The 26297-nt window shown below is 48.1% G+C and overlaps 1 protein-coding gene across 4 annotated transcripts in view; it reads right to left on the bottom strand.

Annotated features, from left to right (window-relative positions):
• NVL (nuclear VCP like) overlaps nt 1–26297 on the bottom strand; it is a 91573-nt gene that overhangs the window by 44548 nt on the left and 20728 nt on the right. For 3 of the 4 annotated variants that reach the window (XM_040451958.1, XM_040451956.1, XM_040451959.1), the window contains 7 exons: nt 24914–25058; nt 16624–16927; nt 15150–15368; nt 14294–14398; nt 10069–10131; nt 3995–4114; nt 103–202 (listed from right to left, as the gene is read on the bottom strand). In XM_040451958.1, the coding sequence (XP_040307892.1) occupies nt 103–202; nt 3995–4114; nt 10069–10131; nt 14294–14398; nt 15150–15368; nt 16624–16927; nt 24914–25058 (1056 nt within the window). The remainder of the gene's footprint in view (nt 1–102; nt 203–3994; nt 4115–10068; nt 10132–14293; nt 14399–15149; nt 15369–16623; nt 16928–24913; nt 25059–26297) is intronic. The other variant, XM_040451957.1, reaches the window with a different exon arrangement.

The raw sequence follows: 26297 nt of genomic DNA, 5'->3' as shown, positions 1-26297 counted from the left end.
TACGAGCCAACAAGGGATTTCCTAAACTTAACCCTCCTCTAGTGGCATGAATGTAAATCCCGGTGTCGTGGAGCGCTGACAGTCATGGGGAGCACCCCCTACCTGGCCGGTTGGTGGCCGCCATGATAAAAACCTGCTGCCGCGCTTCCAGCCCGTCCATCTCGGTGAGCAGCTGGTTCACCACGCGCACGCTCGCCCCCGTCTGAAAGGGAATGAACACACCTCCATCAGTTTCCAATAAAAAGAAAACCGCATCGTCATTCTTTTCCATACAAAGTAACGTACTAGCTAACTTCAAGAAAGCTTCTGTCAAGAGGTAAAGGCGATTATTTTCTCAGTGGTTGCTACATCCCGGCACTGTGCAACACAGGGGCAGGAAGTCCCCGGAATCGTGTTATCCACTGTTCCACGAGGAAGCTGAGGCTCGGAGAGGCCACGTGTCCAGGCCTCACAGCCAGACAAGGGCAGGCCTGGCTGATCTAAATCTCGTGCCTCCAAGTTATTCAAAGATCCAATGGCTACGGGGCACCTGGGGGGCTCAGTCAGTTGAGCGTCTGTTGGTTTCGGCTCAAGTCATGGAGCCCTACATTGCGCTCTGCGCTGAGAGCGTGGAGGTTGCTTGGGATTCTCTCTCCCTCCCTCTCCACCCCCCTCCTCGAGCATACATGCATTCTCTCTCAAAATAAATAAACTTAAAAAAAAAAAAAAAGAAAAGAAAAGATCTAATGGCTGTGGGGAATAAGTTTAGGAATTCCCTGAGCTTGCACCATGGGTTAATAAGGCATAAAGAATTAGAAAGTCACAGGGTGAACACACCCAAGTTTGGGTAAACGAGATTAGGTAAACAGGGCAAAGGCCCCCAGCATAGGACAAAGGTATAGGAATAGGAAATCTGAAGATGAAAGCATCCAAGATGAAGTAAACAAGATTAGGTATTCAGGGTGGAAATGCCCCCCAACTTAGTACAAGAGCAGAAAGCTGCTTTCACAGGAAGGAAGAACCAAAATAGGTGAACAGGTAAACAGGACTTAAGACCACAGCAGGGTGAAGTTGCCCAGAGTGGAGCTAATTAGCAAAACAAAGGTGCCTTGCAGACCCTGAGGTAGCCTGCTCCTCTTTCTCCTCTCAGTCCCCTAGGCCAGTTTAGGTAAACAGAGGTGGGGCCTCCTGTCTGCTGTAAACAACCTTCCACACAGCCAGGATTTTGTTTTGTATTGACACAAACCCTAACACAGCATCTCTCCAAAACCCCCTTTCCCCCACGCCCATGAGTTAATGTTCAAGACTCCACTGTCTCTTTGTGCACGTCCAGTCCATCACGCTTGTAAGCCTTCTGATCCAAACAAAAACGGAGCCAGGACCCTTACTCGGGGCTCTCGTCTCCTCCAGGACATTAGCCTCTCTCGCATTTTCAATCCTGTGTCCCAGTCTCTTGCTGGACAAGAGAGAACTCTACATCCAGAGTCGCAACAGATTTCCTACTGGGCAAATGTAGACTCAGCCTCACGAGAGCCCCTGGGATGTGAGATGTTCCAGATCTTCGGACTGGGACACGAGGCTTCTTCCCAGAGGCACACAAGCAGATCTACGGCAATACCCAAGGGAAAGGGCAGGGTGGTGGTGGACACAGGGGAACTCACTCTGACACAGAAAGGTTTTAAATGCCCAATGGAAGAAATGAGAAAAGTAGTGCTGTGTGTGTGTGGCGGGGGGGCAGTGGGATTACTGCGTTTCTTCAACACAGAGGTGGTAACAATTTCTCCAGAAAAGAAACGGTGCATGTCACCACTCCTTGAGGACACAAAGCTAATGTCAGGAGATGCACATAGTGACAATCCTGACTCAGAACAGTAAAGCAGCCCCAGACACCAACCAAACACGGTCCTACCTAAACCAGACAAAATCCTCAGAATCAGCACAGGAATGTGAAAGGCAGGTTTTACTATAACAAAATTATAACACTGTACGTAATAAAAAAAATTAAAGGTAAGTGAGAAGACTGGGAAAAACGTGCCAACACACACAATCAGACAATGGATTAATTTCTAGCACACGTAAAAGCTCCTATAAATAAAAAAGAAGTTTTAATAGCAAAAGGATCAAAGTATCCGATCAGGCAATTTCTAGAAGATGAAATACAAATTCACTGAAGACAATCAACCTCACTGATAATCAGGGACGTGAATACTAAGATTTAATGTCACGTTTGACAATAAAACTGACGAAAGATTAAAAGATGGGTATTAGCCATTGCTGACAATACTGTTGGCAGGCATATGTATCCGGTATTTTTTTGTGAAAGATGATTTAATGTCAGCTCCAAAACACAGTATGTATAGGTCCACATACATGTGCACAAAAGCATGTGATTAGAGTGTTATTGCAGTTCTGTTTGTAAGAAAAACAATTAGAAACAATGTGAACGTCTAAAACAGAAAATTATTAAAGAAATCCTTCTGTTTCCAGACTGTAGAATATTTATGCAATCGTTTAAAAATTAAGTCATTAAGCACATGGGAAAATCATCAAGATGCATGACCACATGCATGACCATACACGTTTTTAAGTTTATGGAGAAAGTTGTAGAATAACAAATGCTACATACAAAACTGAGAGATAACCTCCAAGGAGAGTAATAGAGGGAAATAGGAAGAAGGACTCTTGATCTACTAACATGTGTAGAACTTAATTTGAGTTCTGTCACAAGCGTGTGTCCATGCATAACTCACGCGCTAAAAAAAGAAATATGTACTCCCATTTTTCTCCCTATTTCTCTCCTTCAGAATCCCCTTCGGGCGAAAACGTCCAAAGAGAAGAACACAGGTACTGGAAAATGGAAACACGTGTTAGTAAACATCCAAGAACGAGCGAGAACCCAGACGTCAGAGCACGGTTCGTGTGGCCACAGACCTCTCTGTGGCAATGGCCGACCAGCCGCAACCCACTCGCTGCACCTCTCCAAAGTCAAAATCACCAGCCGTTAACAGGCGGCTGCAAACCAACATAGGGGCTGTTGACAAATGAAGGGTTTATTCAGAACCAAAGACAAGGAGATAAAAAGGAGTCAACTCCAGAGCACAACATGCCTTGACCAGCCGGACAGAAAGGGCAGTGCTTTGCTCTGGATCCCCCACCAGATTCCAGGATCTGCCAGCTGGCGGGGTGACCTGGGAAGGACCTCTGCGTGGCCACTGACCTCACCCCCAGAGATAAGACCAGAAGGATTTTCTGGGATGCTACTGATGACTACCGGATGAGGAAACAGAATCACTGCGACATGAATCACACTCACATTAGTCAAGTTTTGTTCTTGAGACTTTGGAATGTTTCTGGAGATTCTAAGTGAAATGAATTTAATAAATGTTTTACAGCCTAAGGGCACACACAAGATAACTATCCGAAGATGAATCACAAGAGAAACATAATCACTTCCTTAGTCATCGTGTCACAAATGTACCCACTAGACAGTCTTCATACTGGTTTCCAGAAGGCCACGTGCTCTTTACACCAGTGGACTCTGGGACAAGGTCCTTCTGATAACGACTGCTTCCAGGCCCCGGCTGTGCTGACATTCCCGTGACCAGCGACGCTGCAGACTCGTGCAGGCGGAATGCAGTACAGGCCCATTTCCCGTCCTCCCCAGGCACGAACGGTACAGCGTCAGAAAGCGCACCGCCTGACCCCATTCTGGGTGTGTGGAACCGCGAGGCACATTTTCTTGGGCCTCAAGAGCCCGTTCACCTGATGAGGATCAAGATTACGAGGTGGGCTATTCACAGCCACCATCACTGCAACCCCCAGCTGCTCACCCCTGTGAGTCACAAGTCTGCCACCAAAATGACACAGACAAATGGATACGATGGCTGATAACAACACAACTGTTACGCCTAGGCCCTCACTCCAAATTACCAGGTTTCTTCACTTAAAGAACCTCAGTGTTCTCAGGAAATGACTTCATAAGAACTTACAAAAGGCTTACGGTGCATATGCCTACCTCTCGGTCTGACCTTCGAGGGCACAGGGCGTCCACTTCGTCGAAGAATATGACACAGGGCGCGGAGTTCTTGGCTCGCTGGAACACCTGTCGTACTGCACGCTCACTCTCACCAACGTACTGAACATACACAGAAATAAAATGCAGAGACTGTTCAACTTTGGGGCTTTGGGCCAAATTACAGTAAAACTAGTTTTAAAAGACATTTAAATATCAGAGTCCACAAAGTACTAGGCTGATCCGCATGGAACTGCTGATATATAACCATTTTTGATGCAGAAACACAGCCAAGTGTATATGGTTCAACTTAATAAAATCAGCTATTATTGAAGCCTATAGATTACCTCGTTTGTAAAACAAAGACAAAGTAAATGTAAGCTCTTCTCTAGGACAGACACAATCCCATAATTCTACACTGTGATTTTGGAACTAATCTCCTGAGGGGCACCTGGGTGGCTCAGGAGGTTTGAGTGACCAACTGTTGATCTCGGCTCAGGTCATTATCTCAAGGTCTGTGACATCGAGATCCACGTCAGGCTCTGTGCTGACAGCACGGAGTCTGCTTGGGATTCTCTCTCTCTCTCTCTCTCTCTCTCTCTTCCCCTCCCCTGCTTGTTCTCTCTCTTTCAAAATAAATCAATAAACATTAAAAAAAAAAAAAAAAGAACTGATCTCCTACGCTGTATGCATATAAAACACCCAGCAGTAATTTTCATTAATCCAATACTACTTTACTGCCATTTCCTGCTCGACCATCATTTCCATGTGGGTCAAGTTGCTAATGAAAGATCTACTTTGTCACTTGACATCAGAGAATGCGAAGTGAGCCAGTGAGGCCTCCAACAGGTTTCACTGGACATACCATACCGTAAAATCTAAGTCAAAACATAAAACAGTAAGATCAGTCAAGAAACACAGTAATTCATAACGTCCTATAACATTAGGACAAGTTAATGCAGAGAGCTACATGTAAGAATATGGTCTCCCTGTTCATGAGGCCTAAGAGACTGTTCTCGTAAAATTTCAAACTAGTGAACCAAGCATGTTTTTCTCCAAATAAAATTGCTAAATAGGACAGAGTCTGCAAACTGTTTCCAGTGCCGACCCCACCGCCGGTGTTTGTTACGCTCTCGTGACCACATGGCCGTGATAAGTAATGCAGGCAGAAAGCACACGCCATGGATGACAGTGACGGGAGGGTTTTCTGTCTTCTCATCTGTCCTGTCTTTTCTTGGTACTTTTGCTCAAGGTGCTTCCCTTACTTGATGTCTTCCAACCTGCCTCCACTTCTCCTGGTATTCGAGAAGGTCCCCGACTTTCTTCCTATTGCTCTCCCCACACTGCCCTCACAGAGTCTCCTGCTACTGAGACTCCCGGCTGGTCTAGATAGTCCTTGGGAAGCAGAAGTCGTGGCCTTGATCATAACATCTTGTGTGGTATATAAATACACTAGACTGGCTCAATTTCCTAAAGAATCCAAGTCAGCAAAAATTATATTTGAAATGCTGGACCAAAATAGTAGATATTTTAAAAGAAAAAGTAACAGTGAGCTGGGAGAGGTCAAGTATCAGACAGGGGTCGACGGAAACGATCAACACAGCTGGCAGATGCACTGTGGCTAGAGCAAACCAAATGGCCAAAGGGAAACTTAATTTAGGGGAAGATAAACCTACAATTTCAAAAGGACAGATTAAAAATCAATCTTCACAAAGGTGACAGTGATTAAAAATAAGCAAACAGAAGAAAATCCCACTATCTTGGCCTTTATGAAATATTTCAAATAAGGATCCTATAGCTATCATTTCTAACTTCTTACTTGCCTTTCAGTTTTCAACCGTGATAACCTGGCTTTTGCAAACACCCTTATTGAAAACACCCTCCCTGAAGTCACCAATGACCTTCTAGTTGCCAAACCCAAAGCCCTGCTTTCGGTTTCTCATACGCTGTGGTTACTGACAAGATTGAAGAAACAGCCTCCTGGATGTTCAGGCTCAGAAAGTCTTGGGCGTCCTCCACCCTTACAAGACCAGTCTCCTCCTTCCCCATCCCCAGCAGTGTTTTACTGGGGTCAGGGACCCCACTGTTTGTCCCCAGGGTTTCCAGTGCCACCCCGAATCTCCTGAACTCCGGGCTCACATCCCTGTGTCTGCTGGAAGTCTCTGGACTCCTTGGTTCTGAATCACCCTACAGCAAACTCATTATCTAATCCCAAGAAGTTTATCTTCCTCATCAGATCACCTCATCTCTCCCAGTCATTCCAGACTCTGCCACAGACCTCCTCCCCACCTTTCCCTAGGAAACAAGTCAGAACACAATGAGAACAAGGCTCAGTCCTCGGATTGGCAGGAATGGTGTGGATGTGGGACAGCGGGAACCCCCACTCCCCGCTGGTGGAGGCGTAACAGCAACAACCGTCTTGGGGAAAAAGCTGGCAAAACTTTCTCTTTCAGGAGTGAAGATACAGCAATTCTCCTTCGGAGAACATACCCTCGGGGGAAATAGCTCACTGATGAAAGTAAGGATGTATGTATGTAATGTTCGATCTGAACCTCAAGAAAGAAAGAAACTGATTTTTTTAGAAGTGTGGTTCTGTTCATTCAGCGGAATGCCACACGGAAAACCGATGAACTAGAGGTAAACACATCAACAGAGATAAGTATTACTGCGATCTAATGATTTACAAGAAATATACATCTGATCACTCAGATGACTAAATGTACTTCTCAGACATACCTGGTGTTCCCCAAAAGTTTCTGGAAACTGGCAGAGCCACAAAAGCGAGTGGAGGTCTTGTTAATATGGATTCCACTAGAGGGCGGGGCTGGCTGCCAGGAGGGCCAACCCCATGGTTACAGGGTGGAACTTTCAGTGTCTCCCCCCCCCACCCCCCCCCCCACACCTCCAGGCAGGGGAGGGGGCCGGAGACTGAATAGACAAAGGTCAATGACTCAGCCAATCATGGCTCCACAGAAACTTAAGGGCAGTTTTTGGTCCTTCCAGACCTGGGGAACCATGGAGCCAGGCCCCAAGGCCCATGAGACTCCAGGTTGGGACTGTGCCCTATGTACCTCTTCATTTTGCTCTTGATTCTTCTTCTTTATCATGTCCTTCAACAACCTGGTAAATACAAGTGTTTCTGGCAGTTCTGCCAGCTGCTCTGGCAAATTAATCAAAACTGAGGAGGAGTTGGTTGGAGCCTCTAATCTGTAGTCGGTGTGTCAGAAGCACAGGTGACAGCCTGGGGCCTGTGACTGGTGTATGCCATGGGGGGTGGGGGACACTCCTGTAGGACCGAGTCCTCAGCCTGTGGAATCGGATGTCGTGTCCTGGTAGCATCAGAACTGAGCTGAACTGAGTCGGTTCTCAGACACCCTGCTGGTGTCCAGACTGCTCGAGGTCTTGTGACCACATACTTCCACAAGTTAGTCTGTGCTCCTCCGGGTAAGTGTGCTCCCGTCCCCGTCACCTGCTTCACCGGTCCCTTAAAAATTACTGTCTTGGGGCGCCTGGGTGGCGCAGTCGGTTAAGCGTCCGACTTCAGCCAGGTCACGATCTCGCGCTCTGTGAGTTCGAGCCCCGCGTCGGGCTCTGGGCTGATGGCTCAGAGCCTGGAGCCTGTTTCCGATTCTGTGTCTCCCTCTCTCTCTGCCCCTCGCCCGTTCATGCTCTGTCTCTCTCTGTCCCAAAAATAAATAAACGTTGAAAAAAAAAATTAAAAAAAAAAATTACTGTCGTAACATCGAGTATCCAATGAGTGTTCAAATTTCCAACTGCCTCATTAAACATTTTTGAAACACGGACAGTAATACTACATGCCGTTTAGGGATAAATATACATATGTAGTAAAAGCAGAAAGTACACAGAACAAAGACCAAATTCAGGATTACGGTAAATTCTGTGGGAGAGAGAACAGGGGACGTGGTTAGGGAAGATCTGCAGGGGCTTCGCTGGGTGACAGATACGTTACTCTTCCTAATTTCTCACGAGCCTGGAACAGATCCTCAGAATGTGAAGCAAGGTTGTGCCCTTGCTTACAGCCTCTGTCGGCTCTGGTATTCCGGAGACAACACCCAGCTCTGGCTGGGGATGAGGGCCCCTCACTGTCAGGCAGAACTGTCCTTCCCGGCTTTCACCCGCAACAATCCTCTCCCTTCACCTCCTCTGCCAGGAAGGCAAAAGAAGCACAAGGAAAGTAAAGACGTAGGCAGAAAGCCCGCAGGAAATGCTTAAATACAAATCCTTATTTTAGGAGGAAAGTAACACATACAATAGGAACATATACAAACTGGTAAGGGGGATACATTTAAAAAGCCTTTTGAGGGGCGCCTGGGTGGCGCAGTCGGTTAAGCGTCCGACTTCAGCCAGGTCACGATCTCGCGGTCCGTGAGTTCGAGCCCCGCGTCAGGCTCTGGGCTGATGGCTCAGAGCCTGGAGCCTGTTTCCGATTCTGTGTCTTCCTCTCTCTCTGCCCCTCCCCCGTTCATGCTCTGTCTCTCTCTGTCCCAAAAATAAATAAACGTTGAAAAAAAAAATTTAAAAAGCCTTTTGAAACAAACAATACTTTTTTTTTTTTTAAGTATGCTCCACACTCAATGTGGGGCTCGAACTCACAACCTTGAGATGAGTCACATTTTCTACTGACTGAATCAGCCAGGAGCCCCCAAACGATACTACTTTTACTTCTTTGTCTGAATGTGTTACAGAACGGAACGGTGTTTTTACTTCTCATAAGGACGAAGGGATAATACAATATTCAAAATCTCTAAAATCTGATATCATATAAACTGAACGCAGAGAGGAGTTACTGTATAGTATTGTAGCATCTCCCCCGCAGAGTACTCTTACTTTTTGAGACAAGTCGTGTGAGCTACCGGACAATCAGGATGAGGCAAGCACGCTGGGAGTCACGTAGCCCAGGCTCAAACCTCAGCTCTCCTCCCCCAGGGCCACTGGACTTTGGCCAAGGTGTGTGACACCTCCAGACTTGAGTTTCCTTGTTAGCAAATCAGGAATCAGAGGAAACAATAACCCGGATCTCACAGGACTGTCACCGTGAACAAGGCAGGGGTTGGGGGCTGACCACCCACCCTGCTGTTGAAGATCCACGTGTAACTTTTTACTCCCCTAAAATTCAACTTGTGATAGCCTGCTGTTGACCTTGGGAAGCCTTACGACATGAAGTCAACTGACTTTTGTCGGCTGTGTGTTCTATGTATCAAACTGTGAATTCTTACCATCAGGTCAGCTAAAGAGAAGAAAATATCAGTAGGAAAATCATAAGGAAAATACACTTACAGGACTGTACTTATTGAGAAGTCTCCGTACATAGGTGGGCCTGCGCAGCTCAAGCCCGCGTTGTTCAAGGGTCGGCTGTATATGTAGAGTGCTTGACGAATACACGGCACAGAGTATACGCTTTATTTATTTATTTATTTATTTTATTTTTCAGAGTACACACTTTAAAGTGTCACCTGGGTGGCTGAGTCAGTTAATCAACTGACTCGATTTTGGCTCACGTCATGATCTTGTGGTTCATGAGTTCAAGGCCTACACTGTGATAGTGCGAATCCTGTCAGGATTCTCTCTCTGCCCCTCCCTGTGCTCTCTCAAAATAAATAAATGATCTTTAAAAATTTTTTTAAAGTAAAATAAAATGTCCACTTTTAAAAAAAGCTTATTTGGGGGGTTGGGGGGCGGGCAGGCAGGGCAGAGAGAGAAGCAGGCTCCACACTGTAAGCACAGAGCCTGACTCGGGGCTCAAACCCACAAACCGTGAGATCATAACCTGAGCCGAAGTCAGATGCTTGACTGAATGAGCCATCCAGGAGCCCCTACAATGTCAACTTTTTGATTATTTCCATTTTGCAGGAGGGAAAATGGGAGGCTCAGAGCTGAAGAGACTTAGTTAAGAGAGCACTTAACACACTTCGTACAAGAGAGCAAAGCAATGTCTTCACTCCTGCGCTGGAGACTTCACCAAAACGTCCCGTGTTTCCAGGACGCAGGGACGCTCTGCTCGTAACTGGAGCAGCCGTTAGTTCTCATCTACGACCAAGGCTAACGCCACAACTTACCATATTTAGCAATTCGGGGCCCTTGACAGATATAAAGTTCAGTCCGGACTCATTTGCAACCGCCTAGTGAGAAAAAAACCAAGATACAAATCAGAAAAATTTACAGTAAACAGTAATTTGTGACAACACAGGACTTTTTGCAGTTTATACTGTTTCTCTCATCAGAGGAAGGAGATGAAAAGGAAAAGGAGAAATGGGTTAAAAGAAAAATCAAAGAAACATCTACAACTTTCTAAGAATCACTCAGACGAGAAACCAGACAGGGTGATGTGGACCATCTGTGTGAAGGTGTTGCTCACACAAACATGCTTACATACACACGTCTGTAGCCCGGCTTGCAGTTCCAGTGAAATCCCAGTCTGTGCAGCAAAGCGTGCCTTGCCCAATGAAAGCAATCGTTCACTCATAAACCAAAATTCAAAAACCTCAGTATTCGTCTTGGCCACGGGTCAGCGCTCACAGATTACTTTTAGTAACGAGTAAACTGCACGGCTCAAAGCCAACACGGTCGTACGTGTAAAAGAACCCGAGAGAGGTCACCTGAGTGCCGAGAAGAAATGTGAATACGTCACCAAGGATCAGGGAACAGAGTCCCTTCTCTCCCCGGAGCCTGGCCTCGGAGCTCCAGAGCCACACCCGACAGGAAGCTCGGCATCTCCTTCCGGACCTGATGTCTCAAACCCGTCATTTCCAAAGCAGGACGCCTGGATCTGTCCCAGCTCCCTCCACACCCCACGTCCCCAGCTCCGACAGCTTTTAGCCCCAGACCCTGGTGGCCCCCTTGACCCTTGTCACATCATCCAATCCGTCTCCAAGTCCCGTCAGCCTGAGGCCAAAATGTCCGCGTCCGACGCTTTCTGCTCCTCCGCCACCCACCCCTCACGCAGACCACCTGGATGTGCAAAGAAACCACACCGAGACTGGACGAGACGACCCTCACCGGTCCCCTTCCACTCTCGCTCTCCTCTACCACTCACCAGAGTCCCCTTGTAGGAACGCCAATCACATCGTCTCCCTAGGACTCGCCTTTATCCCTGAATACAACTTGAAATATTTACCACAGCTCACCAGCCTGTAGTCTGGGACACGACAGTTCCACTGGCTTTCTCGGGGTCCCTCCCCGCTTCAGGGCCAAACAGGCGGTCAAGGCCGCTACGCAGCTGGCGCCAAGCACCGCGGCCACCGCTGGCAGAGGGACGCGCGTGGGCTGCCCACACCACTCAGCTTCCTCCTCCCGGCCACCCAACACCGCGCGTGACGGAGAGTCAGGGCACATCGACTCAAGTGTGACTCCTCCGCATCAGCTTCCAGGCTTCCACGTGTCACGTAAGTGAGATTTAACCCACCGTGACCGCCGGCATTTCCTGAAATTGCCGGAGATCTTCCCCGTCTCCTACGTCTCCTACGTGGGACACGGTGACCCTACCGTACGTTTTCTTCCCGGACGTCACCATGAGCCTCACCTGCGGCGTCAGCAGCTGCCTGCGTCCGCGCCAGTGTCCCAGGTGACAGATGACGTTTATTAGTCACCAACCCACAGCGTGCTGGCTCCGGGAATCACACACCTGCACTTTCTGCTGCTCATGGACTTCCTATGTCCTCGCGCATAGGAAACTCACTGCGATGGTGAGTGAACCAAAGCAGGAAGACCAAGCCCAAACCCTCATCTTCTAACCAGGTTCTGTCCAGCACGCGGATCCACAACTTTCCCAAGGTAACATCTCGCTTCTGCCATTCGAGGGCATTTTCTACTATTTCTACTATTCTATTCTTCCAGGCATGAACCTCTTGGAGCATCTGAAGAAAGTGGTGAGCCCTCTCCCTGGAAAAAACACCGCCCGCATCCAGTGGGCTTGAGGCCCACCGGTGGAGTCCCGGGTAAGACTCCCTGTTCTGGACGAGCAAGGTGCCAGAAAGCTGACTGCACAGACAGGTGCCAAATTGCTGACAGTGAGGGGAGGCAGGAGCAGGGACAGGAGGATAATCTGCTCTGGTATCTAACAATATCCATGGATTTCAAATAACCCGTCTCCTTTCTGCCAGGAGCAGGGCTACTCAAAGGCAAATGTAACTCATTAAAAAACAAACGATACAAGGCACCCGGGCCAGGGAACTGCGTCCACCTGGTGAACTGACATGTTCACGTGCAGGACCTTCTTTCGGGCTACATTCTTCCCAAACTGCTGTCAAGAAAACAGAGAACTACCTCTGCCGGTGTTCCCACCCCCCTCACAGCAATGCCTCGCAAGAGTACTGGAAGCGTTAAGCAAGGAAACTCAGTAGTATCAGTACAAATAAGTTAGGAAAACTTCATGTATGTATTACACACGTGCACATGAATACACACGTGAGCAAATGGCACTGTGGGTATCTGATTATTTACGGAGCACTCACAAATTATTTGGCTGTTGCAGTACTTCCTAAAAAGTCCTTACTTTTAATTTCCTAAGTTAAGAGTAATTCAAATAATTTAAAAAGTTGACAAAGGCTAAGTAAGTTATAGGTGGAACATCATACAGACATTGAAAACGACAGCTAACACGGGGCGCCTGGGGGGCTCAGTCGGTTGAGCGCTGACTCTTGATTTCGGCTCAGGTCGTGATCTCACAATTCGTGGGATCGAGCCCCATGACGGGCTCAGCATTGGTGGCATGGAGCCTGCTTGGGATTCTCTCTCTCCCCCTCTCTTTCTGCCCCTCCCCCATTCACGCTCTCTCTCAAAACAAACTTTTAGAAAATTGTTGAAGCAAAAGGGAGACACATAATTTACAATCCTCTCTCCTCCACCTACTACGAGCCACTGCTTCATTTTGTTGTCAGCCCTTCTCGATGTTCTTCCGTGACGCGGATGTCAAGATAACGTGTACCATAACTTTTACATGAATTCTGACAAATACAAGCTTTTTAAAAGTGCTTTTCTCACATAGCAATATTAAACATCTTCCCATACCAATATATGCACACGTCTGTATTTTCAATGTCTGTGTAGAATTCTATCGTAAAGGTATTCTATACTTTACGGAAATGACCCCCACTGAAACAACACTACATTGAATAGTCCTGTACTTAAATTTTTGTACCTCGACCAGTCATTTTATTAGAACGCGCTTCTAAGTAATTTTTCAATAAAAGGAATGTTTTTAAAGCTTTCGACCTGTTCCACTTGATCAAAATGACCCATTACCAGATCACATCTGCTTCCTTACCAAAGTGCCTTCTAGACCGTCTGTGCGGATTCTACCCTGTCGCCTGAGTGTCTATCTTGCACACACTGAAGGAGTGACAGCCATTAACATTGCTTTTAACCTTTGACGGTCTGGGAGGCAAAAATGGTTTCTTACGCTTCTTAAGTGGCATTTTAAAAATTACCAGTGGGCTTTAAAGACTATTCTTGTTGGCTTTCACTTTCTTTCTTTTAAAGTTTATGTATTTTGAGAGACAACCCAGGAAGGGGAGAAGCAGAGACAGGGAGAGACAGAATCCCAAGCAGGCTCTGCATTGACAGTGCAGAGCCTGATGTGGGGCTCGATCTCACAAAGCTGTGAGATCATGACCTGAGCTAAACCCAAGAGTCAGACACTCAACCAACTGAGCCACCCAGGTGACCCAAAAAAAAAAAAATTCTTAAAATAACAATTATAGGGAACAGCGAAGAAAACACTTAGGTTATAAATAACTACAGCAAAGCAGAAAACAAGGTCAGCTACTACAACTATGCGATAGTACTCGTTAAAAAGCCACAGTTACAGGGAATACGATACTTGCTATATTAAAATTGATGGAGCCATGGCTCATGTAAAAAACTTTTTCTTTCATGGGGGTGTCTGGGTGGTTCAGTTAGTTAAGTGTCTGACTTTGGCTCAGGTCATGATCTCGCGGTTTGCGGGTTTGAGCCCCGAGTCAGGTCTGTGCCGATAGCTCAGAGCCTGGATCCTGCTTGGGATTCTGTGTCTCCCTCCCTCTCTGCCCCTCCCCTGTTTGCACTCTCTCTCTCTATTTATTTAATTTAAATAAAAATTAAAAAATTTTTTTATTTCACAAATGTCCAATGATGTACCTTCTGTAATTAAAATAAAAGCGGGACACATTCCTGAAAACTGTCAGTCTTACGAAAACGACCTTGTGAGAGAAATTATGTAAAACTAGCCCACTCTAACACGTAGGCTAAATTCCCAGGACCCGACGAGACAGCAGGGGAGAAAACCCGCAGCTGCACTCAGCGCACCTTGGCCAGCAGCGTTTTCCCGCAGCCGGGCGGGCCCGCCAGGAGGACTCCAGCTGGGGTCACCAATCCGAGGGCTCTGAACTGATCGGGGTTACGTACCGGTGCCTGTAAAAAACAACGCCAGAGTTGATCCATTACGAATGTCCATTCACACTGCGCGTCCACGTTCTCTCCAGATGCAAGCTGCCACCGTGACCATGGGGTCCAGAGGTAAGAACAGTGCTGGCAGGGTGCTTACCTCCGCGCCAAGCACGGGGTACGTGGTGATAAATCAAGTCCCTGCTCATGAGGAAATCACACCTAAACGTAAGTTCTGAAAGCACTTCAAACATAAAGACACAATACCTTCCGCATCTTAAAATCAAGGTTTTTAAAAAAACTACCCAAACTTCCAGGCTACGAAGCTTTCAGAAGGTGTCCTAGAGATGGAGGAGAGGCCGTGCTGTCCGTGGTCAGGAGCCAGGCACGCCCAGCCCCTGCACCTGCTCCTCTCCCAGCAGCTACACACCTCTATGCAGATCGTTCCTCATTAAAGATCAGTAAAGTGGAAAAGCAAGAGTGAACGAAAATCGATCCAGACTTTTATGAAACTTCTCTGACCCACAGGAGTGGGAGCGAGTTGAGAGAATATTTCTCAAATGGTCGGCTCTTGGTTGAAACCCAACTTTTTTTTTTAATTCACTGCCACAGAATTCAAGCACAACCACTGAATGAGCCTAAAACAGACTTCGAAAGAACAAAACAGGTTGCTGGAGGCTGAACGATAGTACAGCAGAACACATGAGAGAAAACGTACAGTCGAGCCCACCTGCACCTGTCACATGGGCCAGCGCCGTTCCACGGCGGACACACCTACCAGGATGGCCATGGTGAGCTCCTCTCTGACATCTTCCAGGGCACCGACGTCTGCCCAAGTCACATTGGGGACAGTGACAAAGCCCTCCCTTTTGGCCGAGGGCTGGACGGAGGACAGAGCAACAATGAAGTCATTCAGTTCAATGCGCAGCCCTTGCAGCCGCTCCTCTGAGAGGGGGTCCTGGTTTCGCAGCAACACCAGCAGCCTTTGCAATTCATCCTTAAAGGGAGCGATCGAAGGGAAAAGTGAAAAACTGCATATTTGTTGGAAAACTTATTTTTGTGCTTTTAAAAATTATTACTGCAATACTTCTTTAAGCTATAATGAACTACTGTGGATTTTCACAATTTTCTCCACTGACAGAAGCCATTTCTTTTACTCTGTGTAGATGAAGATCTGGCCGAGGAAAGGTCCAGGGACTAGAACCAAATACAGGACAAGGACGTCCGTGTGCTAACAAGGGCCAGCTGTGGCAAACACGGGCAGCTGGTAACAGTCATCTCTGCAACTATTTCTTCCAGTTTTCATTTACAAATAATCACGAAGCAGCTGAATCTTGATGAAATTCAAACAAAGTTACTCTGGTGGCAGTAGAATTCAAAACAAGGTTCCTCGAAGGGCACTACGTGGAGCCTTGAGCTTTGGAGGCAAACAGACTCCTTGTTCTGAGGAGACTATAAAGGTGGGAGGAAAGTAACCCGGAGTCAGTCTGTCAAGTCCTAACTTCTGTGTGTCTCGTATGAGGAATACGCTTACTATTCTTTTTAACAGATGGACTGTGGCTCCAAGTGAGTGAGGAGGAAAAAGACATCTGACAACCACGGACTGGGACCTGCTCTGGGAAGCAGCTGTGTGGCCCGGGCAGGCCATGGTCGCTTATGCTTCGTTCCTTCGATGACAGGGCCGTATGAAGCCCGCGCACAAAGTATGAACTCCTAGAGCTCACAGCTGCAGCGTTGACCTTGGACACACGAGTGCCCCTCACGCACGTACTGTCCTCCAGAGCCGCGCGGCGCCGGCTCACGGACACAGGGCGCCAGAGGATCGTCCCGGCGCACCTGACCAGAAGGTGACCAGGAAATACAACCGAGTGCCCGGCGCTCCTACAGCAGCCGACCAGCTCTCTCTGGCCAGGTCTGCAGGGTGTGCACCGCAGGCCTGTGGGCCGCACAGTCGCGCGCCAGGGACCCCTGTGGGGGCACCGCTATGAAGTGTGGCGGCAGGGAGGCCACATGTAAATACAGGAGTGCGGCTACGACTTCAGTTTACAAGATAGGCAGGCGGCGGGGAGGCCACAGCTTGCCAACCCCTGGTCCAGAGCCTCATAATCAATACCGTAAAAGGAATTTATTCAGGATCAGCTAAAAAAGTAAAACAATTTGTACTTTTGAAGCTACAGACATTCTGGGTGTGACTGATAATTAGTCTGTGGATAAAATGCCAATAAAACATAAATCATAAACCTCAACCATACCGACGCTTGCTGGGCGGCCGACACGAAGGACAGGTTCGGCACCTGCGGGGAAAGCTCCTGTGCTTCGGAAGTGGGATTCGTTCCGATCCCGTCTCCCCGGCCTCCTCTGGAGAGCAAAGGTTCCATCTCAGGGTCGGCCCGCGGCTCGGGCAGCTTCATCAGGACCCTACTGACCGCACACATGGCTGCCTCTCGGCAGAGCGCCATCAGGTCAGCGCCAACAAAGCCTGGAGTGAGGTGTGCCAAGTGGTGGAAATGAAAAGTTTCCGGAAGTCTTAGTTTTCTGCACAAAGTTCGAAGTATTCTGTAGGAAAGACAGGGAAGAACTTCAGCCTCCTTACCCACCAGAAAAAACAAGTCACCAAACACATCTGAGGTCAATTCTGCTTTTAGAAAAGATGAAATGGACACCTGCTGGAAATAAAAGCCACCAGACTCCGAGTAAACCATGAATTCCATCCATCACAAAAAGCTGTAGTGATACACCCCTTGCATCCAATTTTATATTAGGATGGTTACTTCTCCAACTTCACGGGATCGTGCGTATGCAGAAGTCTACTCGCCTGAACCACAACGTGGCACGGGCCAGTGACCCGTGGGCCTCCAGGTCATTATTATGAAGGAGTCCCTTAACAATCTGTGTAAGACCCAGTGAAGAAAGTGTGAAAGTGGGAACAATGGTTAGGGCGGAGGCTCTGAAGCCAGCTCTACCACACAGTGACTGTCCTCGCGCACCTCAATTTCCTCACGCGCGAGCTATAGGAGCGCTCTGCGCAGGGTGAACACACACACACACACACACACACACACACACACACACACGGCCTTCAGAACAGTGGCCGACCTACGGCGAGGGCCCAAGGGTTTGTTATTATTACCATTCACACACTGTGATATTCCAAATTAACTCAGACAAGGAAATACGTTTTGCAATTTTCAAATTTGTAGCAGAGAGGAGTATTTTCAAGTGTCAAGCCAATGGACAGTGAGTTAGAGAAAAGTCATCTGAGATCATGTCAGTGAACCAGAGGGAAGCAGGTGAACATTACCGACCAATGAAAAATTACTCAGGTACTTTACACACCAGCAACCCACAAAAGGCTCCATGACAGAACCATTTCCTGAAGACTCAGACCTTATTCACTGCATTGTACAAGGATACTAAGCAACTTCCAATGTTATGAAAAATAGCTCACACAAAGTAAGTGTCACCCGTTTCCCAGTTACAACTTGTATTTCTGAAAAAGTGTGGACACTTCCATTCATCATACTCTGGGAACTCCAGAGGAGGAGAAAATAACCAGTAAGAGAGCTCCAGTTTCAAGATGGTAGATGTTTCAGCAACATTTCCTCTGCCGGAAAAAAAAAAAACACCAAGAGGCACAAACTCCACAGTGAACGTAACTAGGAGGCTGCCTGGACACCCCCACTCCTGCCCCCGTTCTGGGAGGGAACTGCAGGGAACTTGCAATACAAGGATCTGCCTTTATTTATTTATTTTTTAAATTTTTTTCAATGTTTATTTATTTTTGAGAGAGAGAGAGAGAGAGAGAGAGAGAGACGGAGTGTGAGTGGGGGAGAAGCAGAGAGACAGGGAGACAGAATCTGAAGCAGGCTCCAGGCTCTGAACTGTCAGCACAGAGCCCGATGTGGGGCTCGAACCCACAAACCGCGAGATCATGACCTGAGCTGAAGTCAGACGCTTACCGACTGAGCCACCCAGGCGCCCCATGATCCGCCTATATTCTTACGAGGACTTTAACCAGGTGTCAGCACTGGGCTTAGGCCACAGGCTTGAGTGCTGCTCTATACAGAGAGGTAGGGGCGCCTGGGTGGCTCGCTCGGTTGAGCGTCCGACTTCCGCTCAGGTCATGATCTCATGGTCTGTGGGTTTGAGCCCCACGTCGGGCTCTGTGCTGACAGCTCAGAGCCTGGAGCCTGCTTCAGATTCTGTGTCTCCCTCTCTCTCTGCCCCTCCCCTGCTCATGCTCTGTCTCTGTCTCAAAAATAAATAAATGTTAAAAAAAAAATTACACAGGGAGAGGTACTTATGCTGCTCGGATACTGAAAGAACAGGTGTTTGGGGGGTTCTGAGGTTTACACGTCTTCCTAGCAAAGAAGAGAAAGGCCTCTCAACACGGGGCTCTGTGTCAGCTCTAGCTGATGCTCTAAGGTCGGTAAATCCTTAAAAAGATTCTGTTAAGGGTTCCCAGAATAAATGATCCAGATTAATGCTATATTTGGCTATAAACAGGATGAGTTTTAACAAATTCTTTAAAAAATACACCTTTTATTTTGGAAGTTTTAGATTTACAGAATTATTGCACAGACAGTAAGTCCAGGGAGTTCTATGTACCACAATACCCCTCTCCTATTAGGACAGTTTTGAGAATTAGTGACCCAGAACTTTGTAGATTACCCCTCAATGGGGGACTAGTCTGTTATTTTTATGGCGATTAGACTAAGTCAATGTATTTGGGGGAAGAAGACGACAGAGGTGAAGCATGGTCCCCACTGGTCCCATCAAGGGTACACACTGTCGGCCCCCTCACCACCGGGATGCGAAGCTGACCACCAGGCCTTACGCCGTGTCTGGAAGGGTTTCCACCATGGGGTTGTAATCCTTCGCCCTTTTCCGTACTGCACTCTGCAAATAAGTCGACGTGCCCAGCTCGCATTTTAGGGGTAGGCAGTGGGAGTCCACTTCCTTCAGGGCGGTGCGTCCACACACATTATTTGGGATTCTTCTGCACCAGAGACTTGCCTCTTCTCACCCGTTTAGTCAATCATTTATCCATACCAGCACAGGCCAAGAGATATCTGACTGCCTGTACTCTCCAACCACGTTTATCAAGAACGGAAGTAGAGAATGGTAACTGTCCAGGAGAGGGCACAAAGTCAGAATCAACCTTTTTCAGAGAGGTGCGCTAACGAGAAGGGAAGTGTATCTGTCTGGCGAACTCCAAAGACCAGGAACGGGAGGCCTCAAAGTGCTGGACCATGGAAACTGGGGCCACAGCAGAGCCCAAAACCCAAGTGCTGGGAGTCGTGCGTGAGACGTGCTAAGACCCCACATCCTCCCCACGCCGCCTGCCAGCAGAACAGGGAAGATCTGGGCACGCGCTCCACCAGGAAAACAGGGTGTACAGTTCCTCAGCATCCTTCTGACCTGCCTGTGTTGGAAGACCGGCAGCTAGACCCACAGCCCATGGTACGGTCTCAACACCTTCTCCTGAAAGATCTGAATCGACTCAACAAAACGCATCTTCAGAAATTGACCCTTGGAGGTTTCTAAGTAAAAAGTCAGCTGGTCATCTGCTTTACAGGGGGGCCAAGCTTCAACAAAACAGCTTACATTGCAGATGTCCTATCAGCCGTGCTGTTAGAACAGAACCTCAGACGAGGACTCCCATTGGAGGACAGCAGCAACAGGAGACAACAGAATTCACACCAGACTCTGCTGTTCCGACTTCACATCCGCTATTTCCTACTGCCTCTCACCGTCACATAAGGTAAGGGACAGACCCACACCCGCGCACAGGCACTTGGAGGAAACACAGAATGTGAAAAAAGTTGCAAGAAGGTTAGTAAATGACAAAAACGTGGCAATCGTGGATTCCAGAAAAGTTACAAAGGTAAAGAAAGGATGTGTGATCCTAACATGTGACTTGGGCTGGCAGCGAACAATCCCTGTGCAGATGAGACAGGAACACGCTACATGTGGTTATACTGAAAATCCGTAATGGTTTTATACCTCAAACCTATGGATGTGGTTCGGACATCGGATGTATCAAAGAATTATTAGTGAGCACGTAGGTTAAACAAAAAGTCTTCACCCGTTAGATTCTGAAGTATTATTGTGGAAACAATATGGTGCCCGAATTTTGCTTTAGACACTCCAGGAACAAGCATGGGGGACAGACAGAACAGGACTGAAACGGCGAGGATTGTTTGTGGCTGGGTCATAAGACCCGGGCTTCACCATCATGAGGGTCTGAAAGGCATGTATGCACGTTCTCGGCTCTCCTCTTCTGGAGTCTGGGCTGACCTCAGCGGCTGGTCAACAGCACAGAGCAGCGGGACAGACGCTATGAGACCGCCCAGCTCTGAGAAGCCCAAACTGTCCCGTGAAGGGAGCCACACGGAGAGGGGAGGAGGGGGACAGGCATGCGGAGACGCAGCCGAGCCAGGTGAGACAGGCAGGTGTGCAGACGCGCACAGCCTGGCTGCTCCAAGCTCCAGCTGCCACCTCTACAACCACACGGGAGCCAGGCCGGGCACAGAACCGACCAGCTGAGGCCTTTCTAAATTCTCTACCCACAGGGCTTGTGAGAGACAATAAAATGACTGTTGCTGAAAGCCACTAAATTTTGCAGTGGCTTGTTCTGCAGTACCAGAAACTAGAAGAATTGTATCAGACTGCTTTTGTGTACACTGGAACGTTCCGTAACAAGATACTTTCAAAGTCCAGGAAAACACCAAGAGCAACCTTAACATTTCTACGGGTCAGAGGCTGTGCTGGGTTTATTGATGCAATCCTTACGAGAAGCCTTTTAAAGCGGGGGTACTGTTCCCATCGTAAAGACAAAACAAGGCACGTTACTATTATTACTTTGTTACAGGCAACCAAACAAAAGCTAGGATAGTTAGGAATCTGGGGGAAAAGGCAGAGGGACGTGGGGCACCCGCCGCTACTTCTTCCGTCCCTCCCCAGGTCCCCTCAGAGAAAACCAGCAGCACAGAGGCTCAAATCAGAAACCTGAGGGGCGCCCAGGTGGCTCAGTCGGTTAAGCTTTGGACTTCGGCTCAGGTCATGATCTCACGGTTCGTGAGCACAGGCCCTGCCCTGGGTGAGCCCTGCTTCTCTCTCTCTCTCTCTGCCCCTTGTGAGATTCCGTCTCTCCTGGCCCCTCGCTCATCTGCACCCTCTCTCTCTCAAAAAACAAAAACAGATAGAAATGGGACTATTCCTTCCTGCTCAATCACAGCTCCCACCTTCCACACGTACCTTCTGCCAAGAAATGCAACCCACTGGGTCTACTGGCTCAACGACTGATCACTCCAGATGCGCTCCACCTGTGTGCTCCCACCAGGCACCGCTCCGCTTATCTCCACCTATTGCCCATCTCCTTAAGCCCATCACCATCTCGTCCAGGCATCCTAACAGCCCCGTCGCGGGCTCACCAGAACCTATTCTTGCTCTTTTTCCCTTCATTCTTCATGCTGCAGCTACGACGATCTCTTTCCAAATAAAAAGTCTGTTTCCATCACTGTCTTGCTTACATTAATTGCTTTAATTCCTTCCCACCACTCACAAAGAGGTCCAAAATCCTTACCAACTGTATGTGAACTGCCTTCTGCATCCCTTGCCAGCCTTTCCACGCTTTATCTCTTCTACAGCCATAGTGTTCTTCTTCTAGGTTCCTGGACTCACCGAGCTCAGTCACCTCAGGGCCTCTCTGCACATGCTACTCCTACCAGGGACACTCTCAGCGTCACGTTATCAGTTAATTGCTATTATTCTTAAAGTCTCAGCTTCCTCAGAGAATCCTTTAAGAAACCCCCAGACCAGGTCTGCTTTGCCTGATATATCCTCCCTAAGACCCCGTTTCTTTTTGTACTCAGCGTTCTTCTGATCACTCAGAAGTGACTGAAATGCCAACCGCTGTGCCAAATGTTAATTTTGCAGGATTAAATTGCAAAATGAAAAAGTACTAGAAATTTGTTCCAAAGTAAATAAAAATTAATATTCCTAAACCATACTGTTAAAAACGGTTAGCATGGTAAATTTTATGTGTTTATTTTTACCAGAATAAAATTTTTTTTTAAATATACTCACTTAAAAAATTCTCACTCATGATTATATTCAAGAGCTATCATCTTTCAGGCTTTGACCCCACTCTACCCACCTGGCCTTAAACACAGCGAACACCTAACATCCCCTTCATTCTGAGACACAATCCCTGCGCTGGCTGCCGTGACTGAGCCAGGCCACCCAGCCTACATGAAACACCGATGTGAACGCCAACAGACCTCACGCAGAGTCTCACATGGAATTTGGACAAACTGACAACAGGCAGCCATAAACACCCTTTGGTGCCAGAAATATCTGGATTACGTTAAGAATAAAGGAAAAAGGTACCTTTAGAGGAGAAAACTCTTGACGAACTTCTCAACCGAGTGACCGGACTTAACAGGACGAATAATGACACAAAGGAACACTCGGAGCCTCCTGAGAGGACGCTGAGGACACCTCACCACCCAGGCAGTATTTTGCCCAAAATGCCTACGCTGAGTCCCATCAGGAAGAGACGGTCAGGCAAGTTTAAACTATGAGGCACCTGGGAAATGTGAATGTCATGAAAGCACTTCCTCCCTGAAGAGGCAGGTTAAGGTTAAAGGGTCACATTGACTAAACAGCAGGTTTGATCCCAGAATGGATGACACATGAAACACAAAACTACACAAAATCAAGAAGAAAGCAATTAAAATGGACATTTTAGGGGCAACTGGGAAAATCAGAACAGACCGTATGTTAGTATTATTGCGTCAGTGTTAAATTTCCTGAAATGGTGTGAAATGGAGTGACAGTCACCCCGGGAAGCACTTATGGCTGAAGCGTCATCCTGTTGTCCTCCGTCTTCAAATGGCTTGGAAAAAAAAAAAAAGGTACAGGGGCGCCTGGGTGGCGCAGTCGGTTAAGCGTCCGACTTCAGCCAGGTCACGATCTCACGCTCCGTTAGTTCGAGCCCCGCGTCGGGCTCTGGGCTGATGGCTCAGAGCCTGGAGCCTGTTTCCGATTCTGTGTCTCCCTCTCTCTCTGCCCCTTCCCTGTTCATGCTCTGTCTCTCTCTGTCCCAAAAATAAATAAACGTTGAAAAAAAAAAATAAAAAAAAAAAAAAAAGGTACACACACACATGCACACAAATATACGTAGGTTTTCTGCAGAGACTGGAAGGGGGTGTGGATGTGCGAGTGAGTGGTGCCCCCAGCTGAAGGGTGTGCACATACTCATCGTACTATTCTTTTAACTTTTCTATAGGCTTATATTTTTCAAACCGTGGCCCTCAGCAGAAGCCTTTTAAGGACTCTGTCGATGAGGGTATGCTGGGTAGATGAACGAAGGGTCCTGTCTAGCAGCGAAGACGGGCCCCACGTGTCCCTCTCTCTACGGAAGGTGGGCACAGGAGGAAAAAGGCTCCATAAAGGACACAGGCCTCTGGAAAGCAAGAACTCGTCACTCTTCATATTCCTCACAATGCCTTCCAGAACGTACCAGCACACGCCATACACTCAATACATGTTTGTGGCGTAAATAGGAACAACTCCGACATTAACTATCATTTTGCGGCAGGTTAAACACACTAAACAAGCCTGAGTGGCTGCGTGACTGTTTAAACATCATACATGTGGCAGTACGAGGAGCACATGAGCTGGACCGAATACGGTAACCGAGGAAGGAATGCAAACAATCAGAAGCTGAAGCACATCACATACGGGGAAGAAGGAAGGTCGATGCGCTCCTGTCTCACTCTCTCTAACCTTCTCTCCCACCACGTGCCTTACAACCACGTTTACTTCCGCGAAGCCTCCTGCCTGTCACCCCTTCCCTCCGTCACCGTCCTGTGACTGTTTCTTCTCACTACATGCCACCCACTCCTCGAATCACATACACCAATTTTAGTGTCACAAACTTAAGCCCAAAGCCACGACAGACACGGCATTACAGAAAAACCCTTTATCAGACCTCTATGCGCTGCCTCAACGGTGCCTCCCACACCTTCCTTGCTTATTGAGACACTGGCAGAGATTTCTTTGCTCTCCAGACGTTCAACCCTCATTACTAGGAAAGGCTGGTCCTGCAAAATACACAGACAGCTTTCACTTACAACTCTCCAGCTGCCTTGTCAGGAAACCTGTGGTCTTAGGCAGGTTAGTGGTCAATGCAACTGACAAGTGGGCCAGTGAGCACACTCTGTTCCCCAGCTGCCCACACTGTCCCTACGTTGATCTGCAGACTCCATGACACCAGCCACCGTCAGTAGGACCAGACCAAGGGGTATACACACATACATCCACCATCACTACTGGGAAAACAGCCTGAAACAATGGCCCTGTTATTGACGAGCACGTTAGTTTCTTAAGTACTAATTTAAAGAGGGCCTTTTCCTGTCCAGGTCAAGGTTACTGGGACAAGAACAAAGAGAAAAAAAAAGGCTACGTGGTTTTTGTCACCTCTTGTTTTCAAAACATTCAGTTCAGATGACCTGTGACATACGAAGAGTGTACCTTTCCCTGGATGCTTCATCTGGGATACCCAGGCATATTTCTCGGTCGAACCTTCCTGCACGTCTCAAAGCAGGGTCTAATGAGTCCGGGCGGTTAGTGGCTCCAATGACTAGGACCTGAGCGGTGGCAGCCATGGTATTCAGATCTAGTAAGAAGCAGACACAGGATGAATGGTGGATAAGGCCCCAGGGACGGAGGACGATCACGTTCACAGAAGTGGTTTAAGTGGCTAGAGAGTAGTTCACATTTTGCCAGCAGTATGGACATAAAGCTATCATTTACTAATTGTCTAATATGTGAAAGCTGTAAAGAAAACAGACACTTTGTCCTCAAGAAGTTCACAACCTACGGAGAAAGCCACGGGACAAATTCCGTGACACAGTAACAGGTATAAACAAAGCAACACAGGAATCCAACGGAAGAGAGCACGGATTCTGATGGAGGACCGAGGGAGATTCAGAGAGGAGGTAATGTTTGGGGAAAGCCTTGAAGGACGAGGAAGGACGCTAATAAGCGGACACGCGTTGACGAAATCCACGGGACGACACGGTGTGAGCGACAGCACGGAGGCACGAACACGTGTGGGAGCAGCCCAGCAGCCGAGTCTGGCAGGGATGAGGAGTGGCGGTCTCACAGCAGACGTGTGGCGTGGAGACAGGGCGTGCTACCGTCTGCGCTGCTCTGGCCCAATCTAGACAGTTCTAGGAATGACGGACCACGCGGCCCCACGTGTACCCTTCCTTTGGATTACTGCCTTCAACTGGACTCAGGTGGGCCGGTGGGGAGTCTGAGGTCACACTCCTCATGGGTAACAAGGGAGTAAGACGCTAAGTAAGTACTCTGACATCCAAGACACGAGAAACTTGTAGAATATCCCTTAGCCAACAGGAAGCCAGGAAAGGGTTTTTCTGATAAGGTGTGTTTCAGGAAGACAATTCTGATGGTAATTTGAACAGAGTAAAGAGGAATACAGGGAAGAGCTTATTGCGGTCTGATCACAGCCATCAGGCGAGAGGAGAGAAGGTGGGGAACAAACAGGAAACACCCAATTCCAGGGCAGCTGCAGACACAGTGGAGGGCACGGAGAAGGGAGAGACACGAGGGCCTCCTGTGGACGATAAGGAGGGAGGGGGTACTGCTGGCTGAGCGCAGAAATGGGAGGGAAAGGCAGAGGGGCGACGGGGGGAGAGGGTCCGGCCTGGGACACACAAACTGTGACGGATCTCGCAGGCAGCCGGGAACAGGTGTTGGGAGGCTTCTTAGATATCGAGGTTACAGATGAAATTTGTGTCTCATGAAGAGTTGCACAGGAGACGGTTGGGAGATGGGCAGAAGGCAAGGAGAAGACCGAGTGGGAAACCTTACAGAGCACCTCTGTACAGAG

This window comes from Herpailurus yagouaroundi, unplaced genomic scaffold (genome assembly GCF_014898765.1).
Source record: "Herpailurus yagouaroundi ecotype Mexico unplaced genomic scaffold, PumYag 205, whole genome shotgun sequence".
Lineage (NCBI taxonomy): Eukaryota > Metazoa > Chordata > Mammalia > Carnivora > Felidae > Herpailurus > Herpailurus yagouaroundi.
The sequence above is the reverse complement of the archived record's forward strand: the minus strand, read 5'-3'. Positions and strand labels throughout refer to the sequence as shown.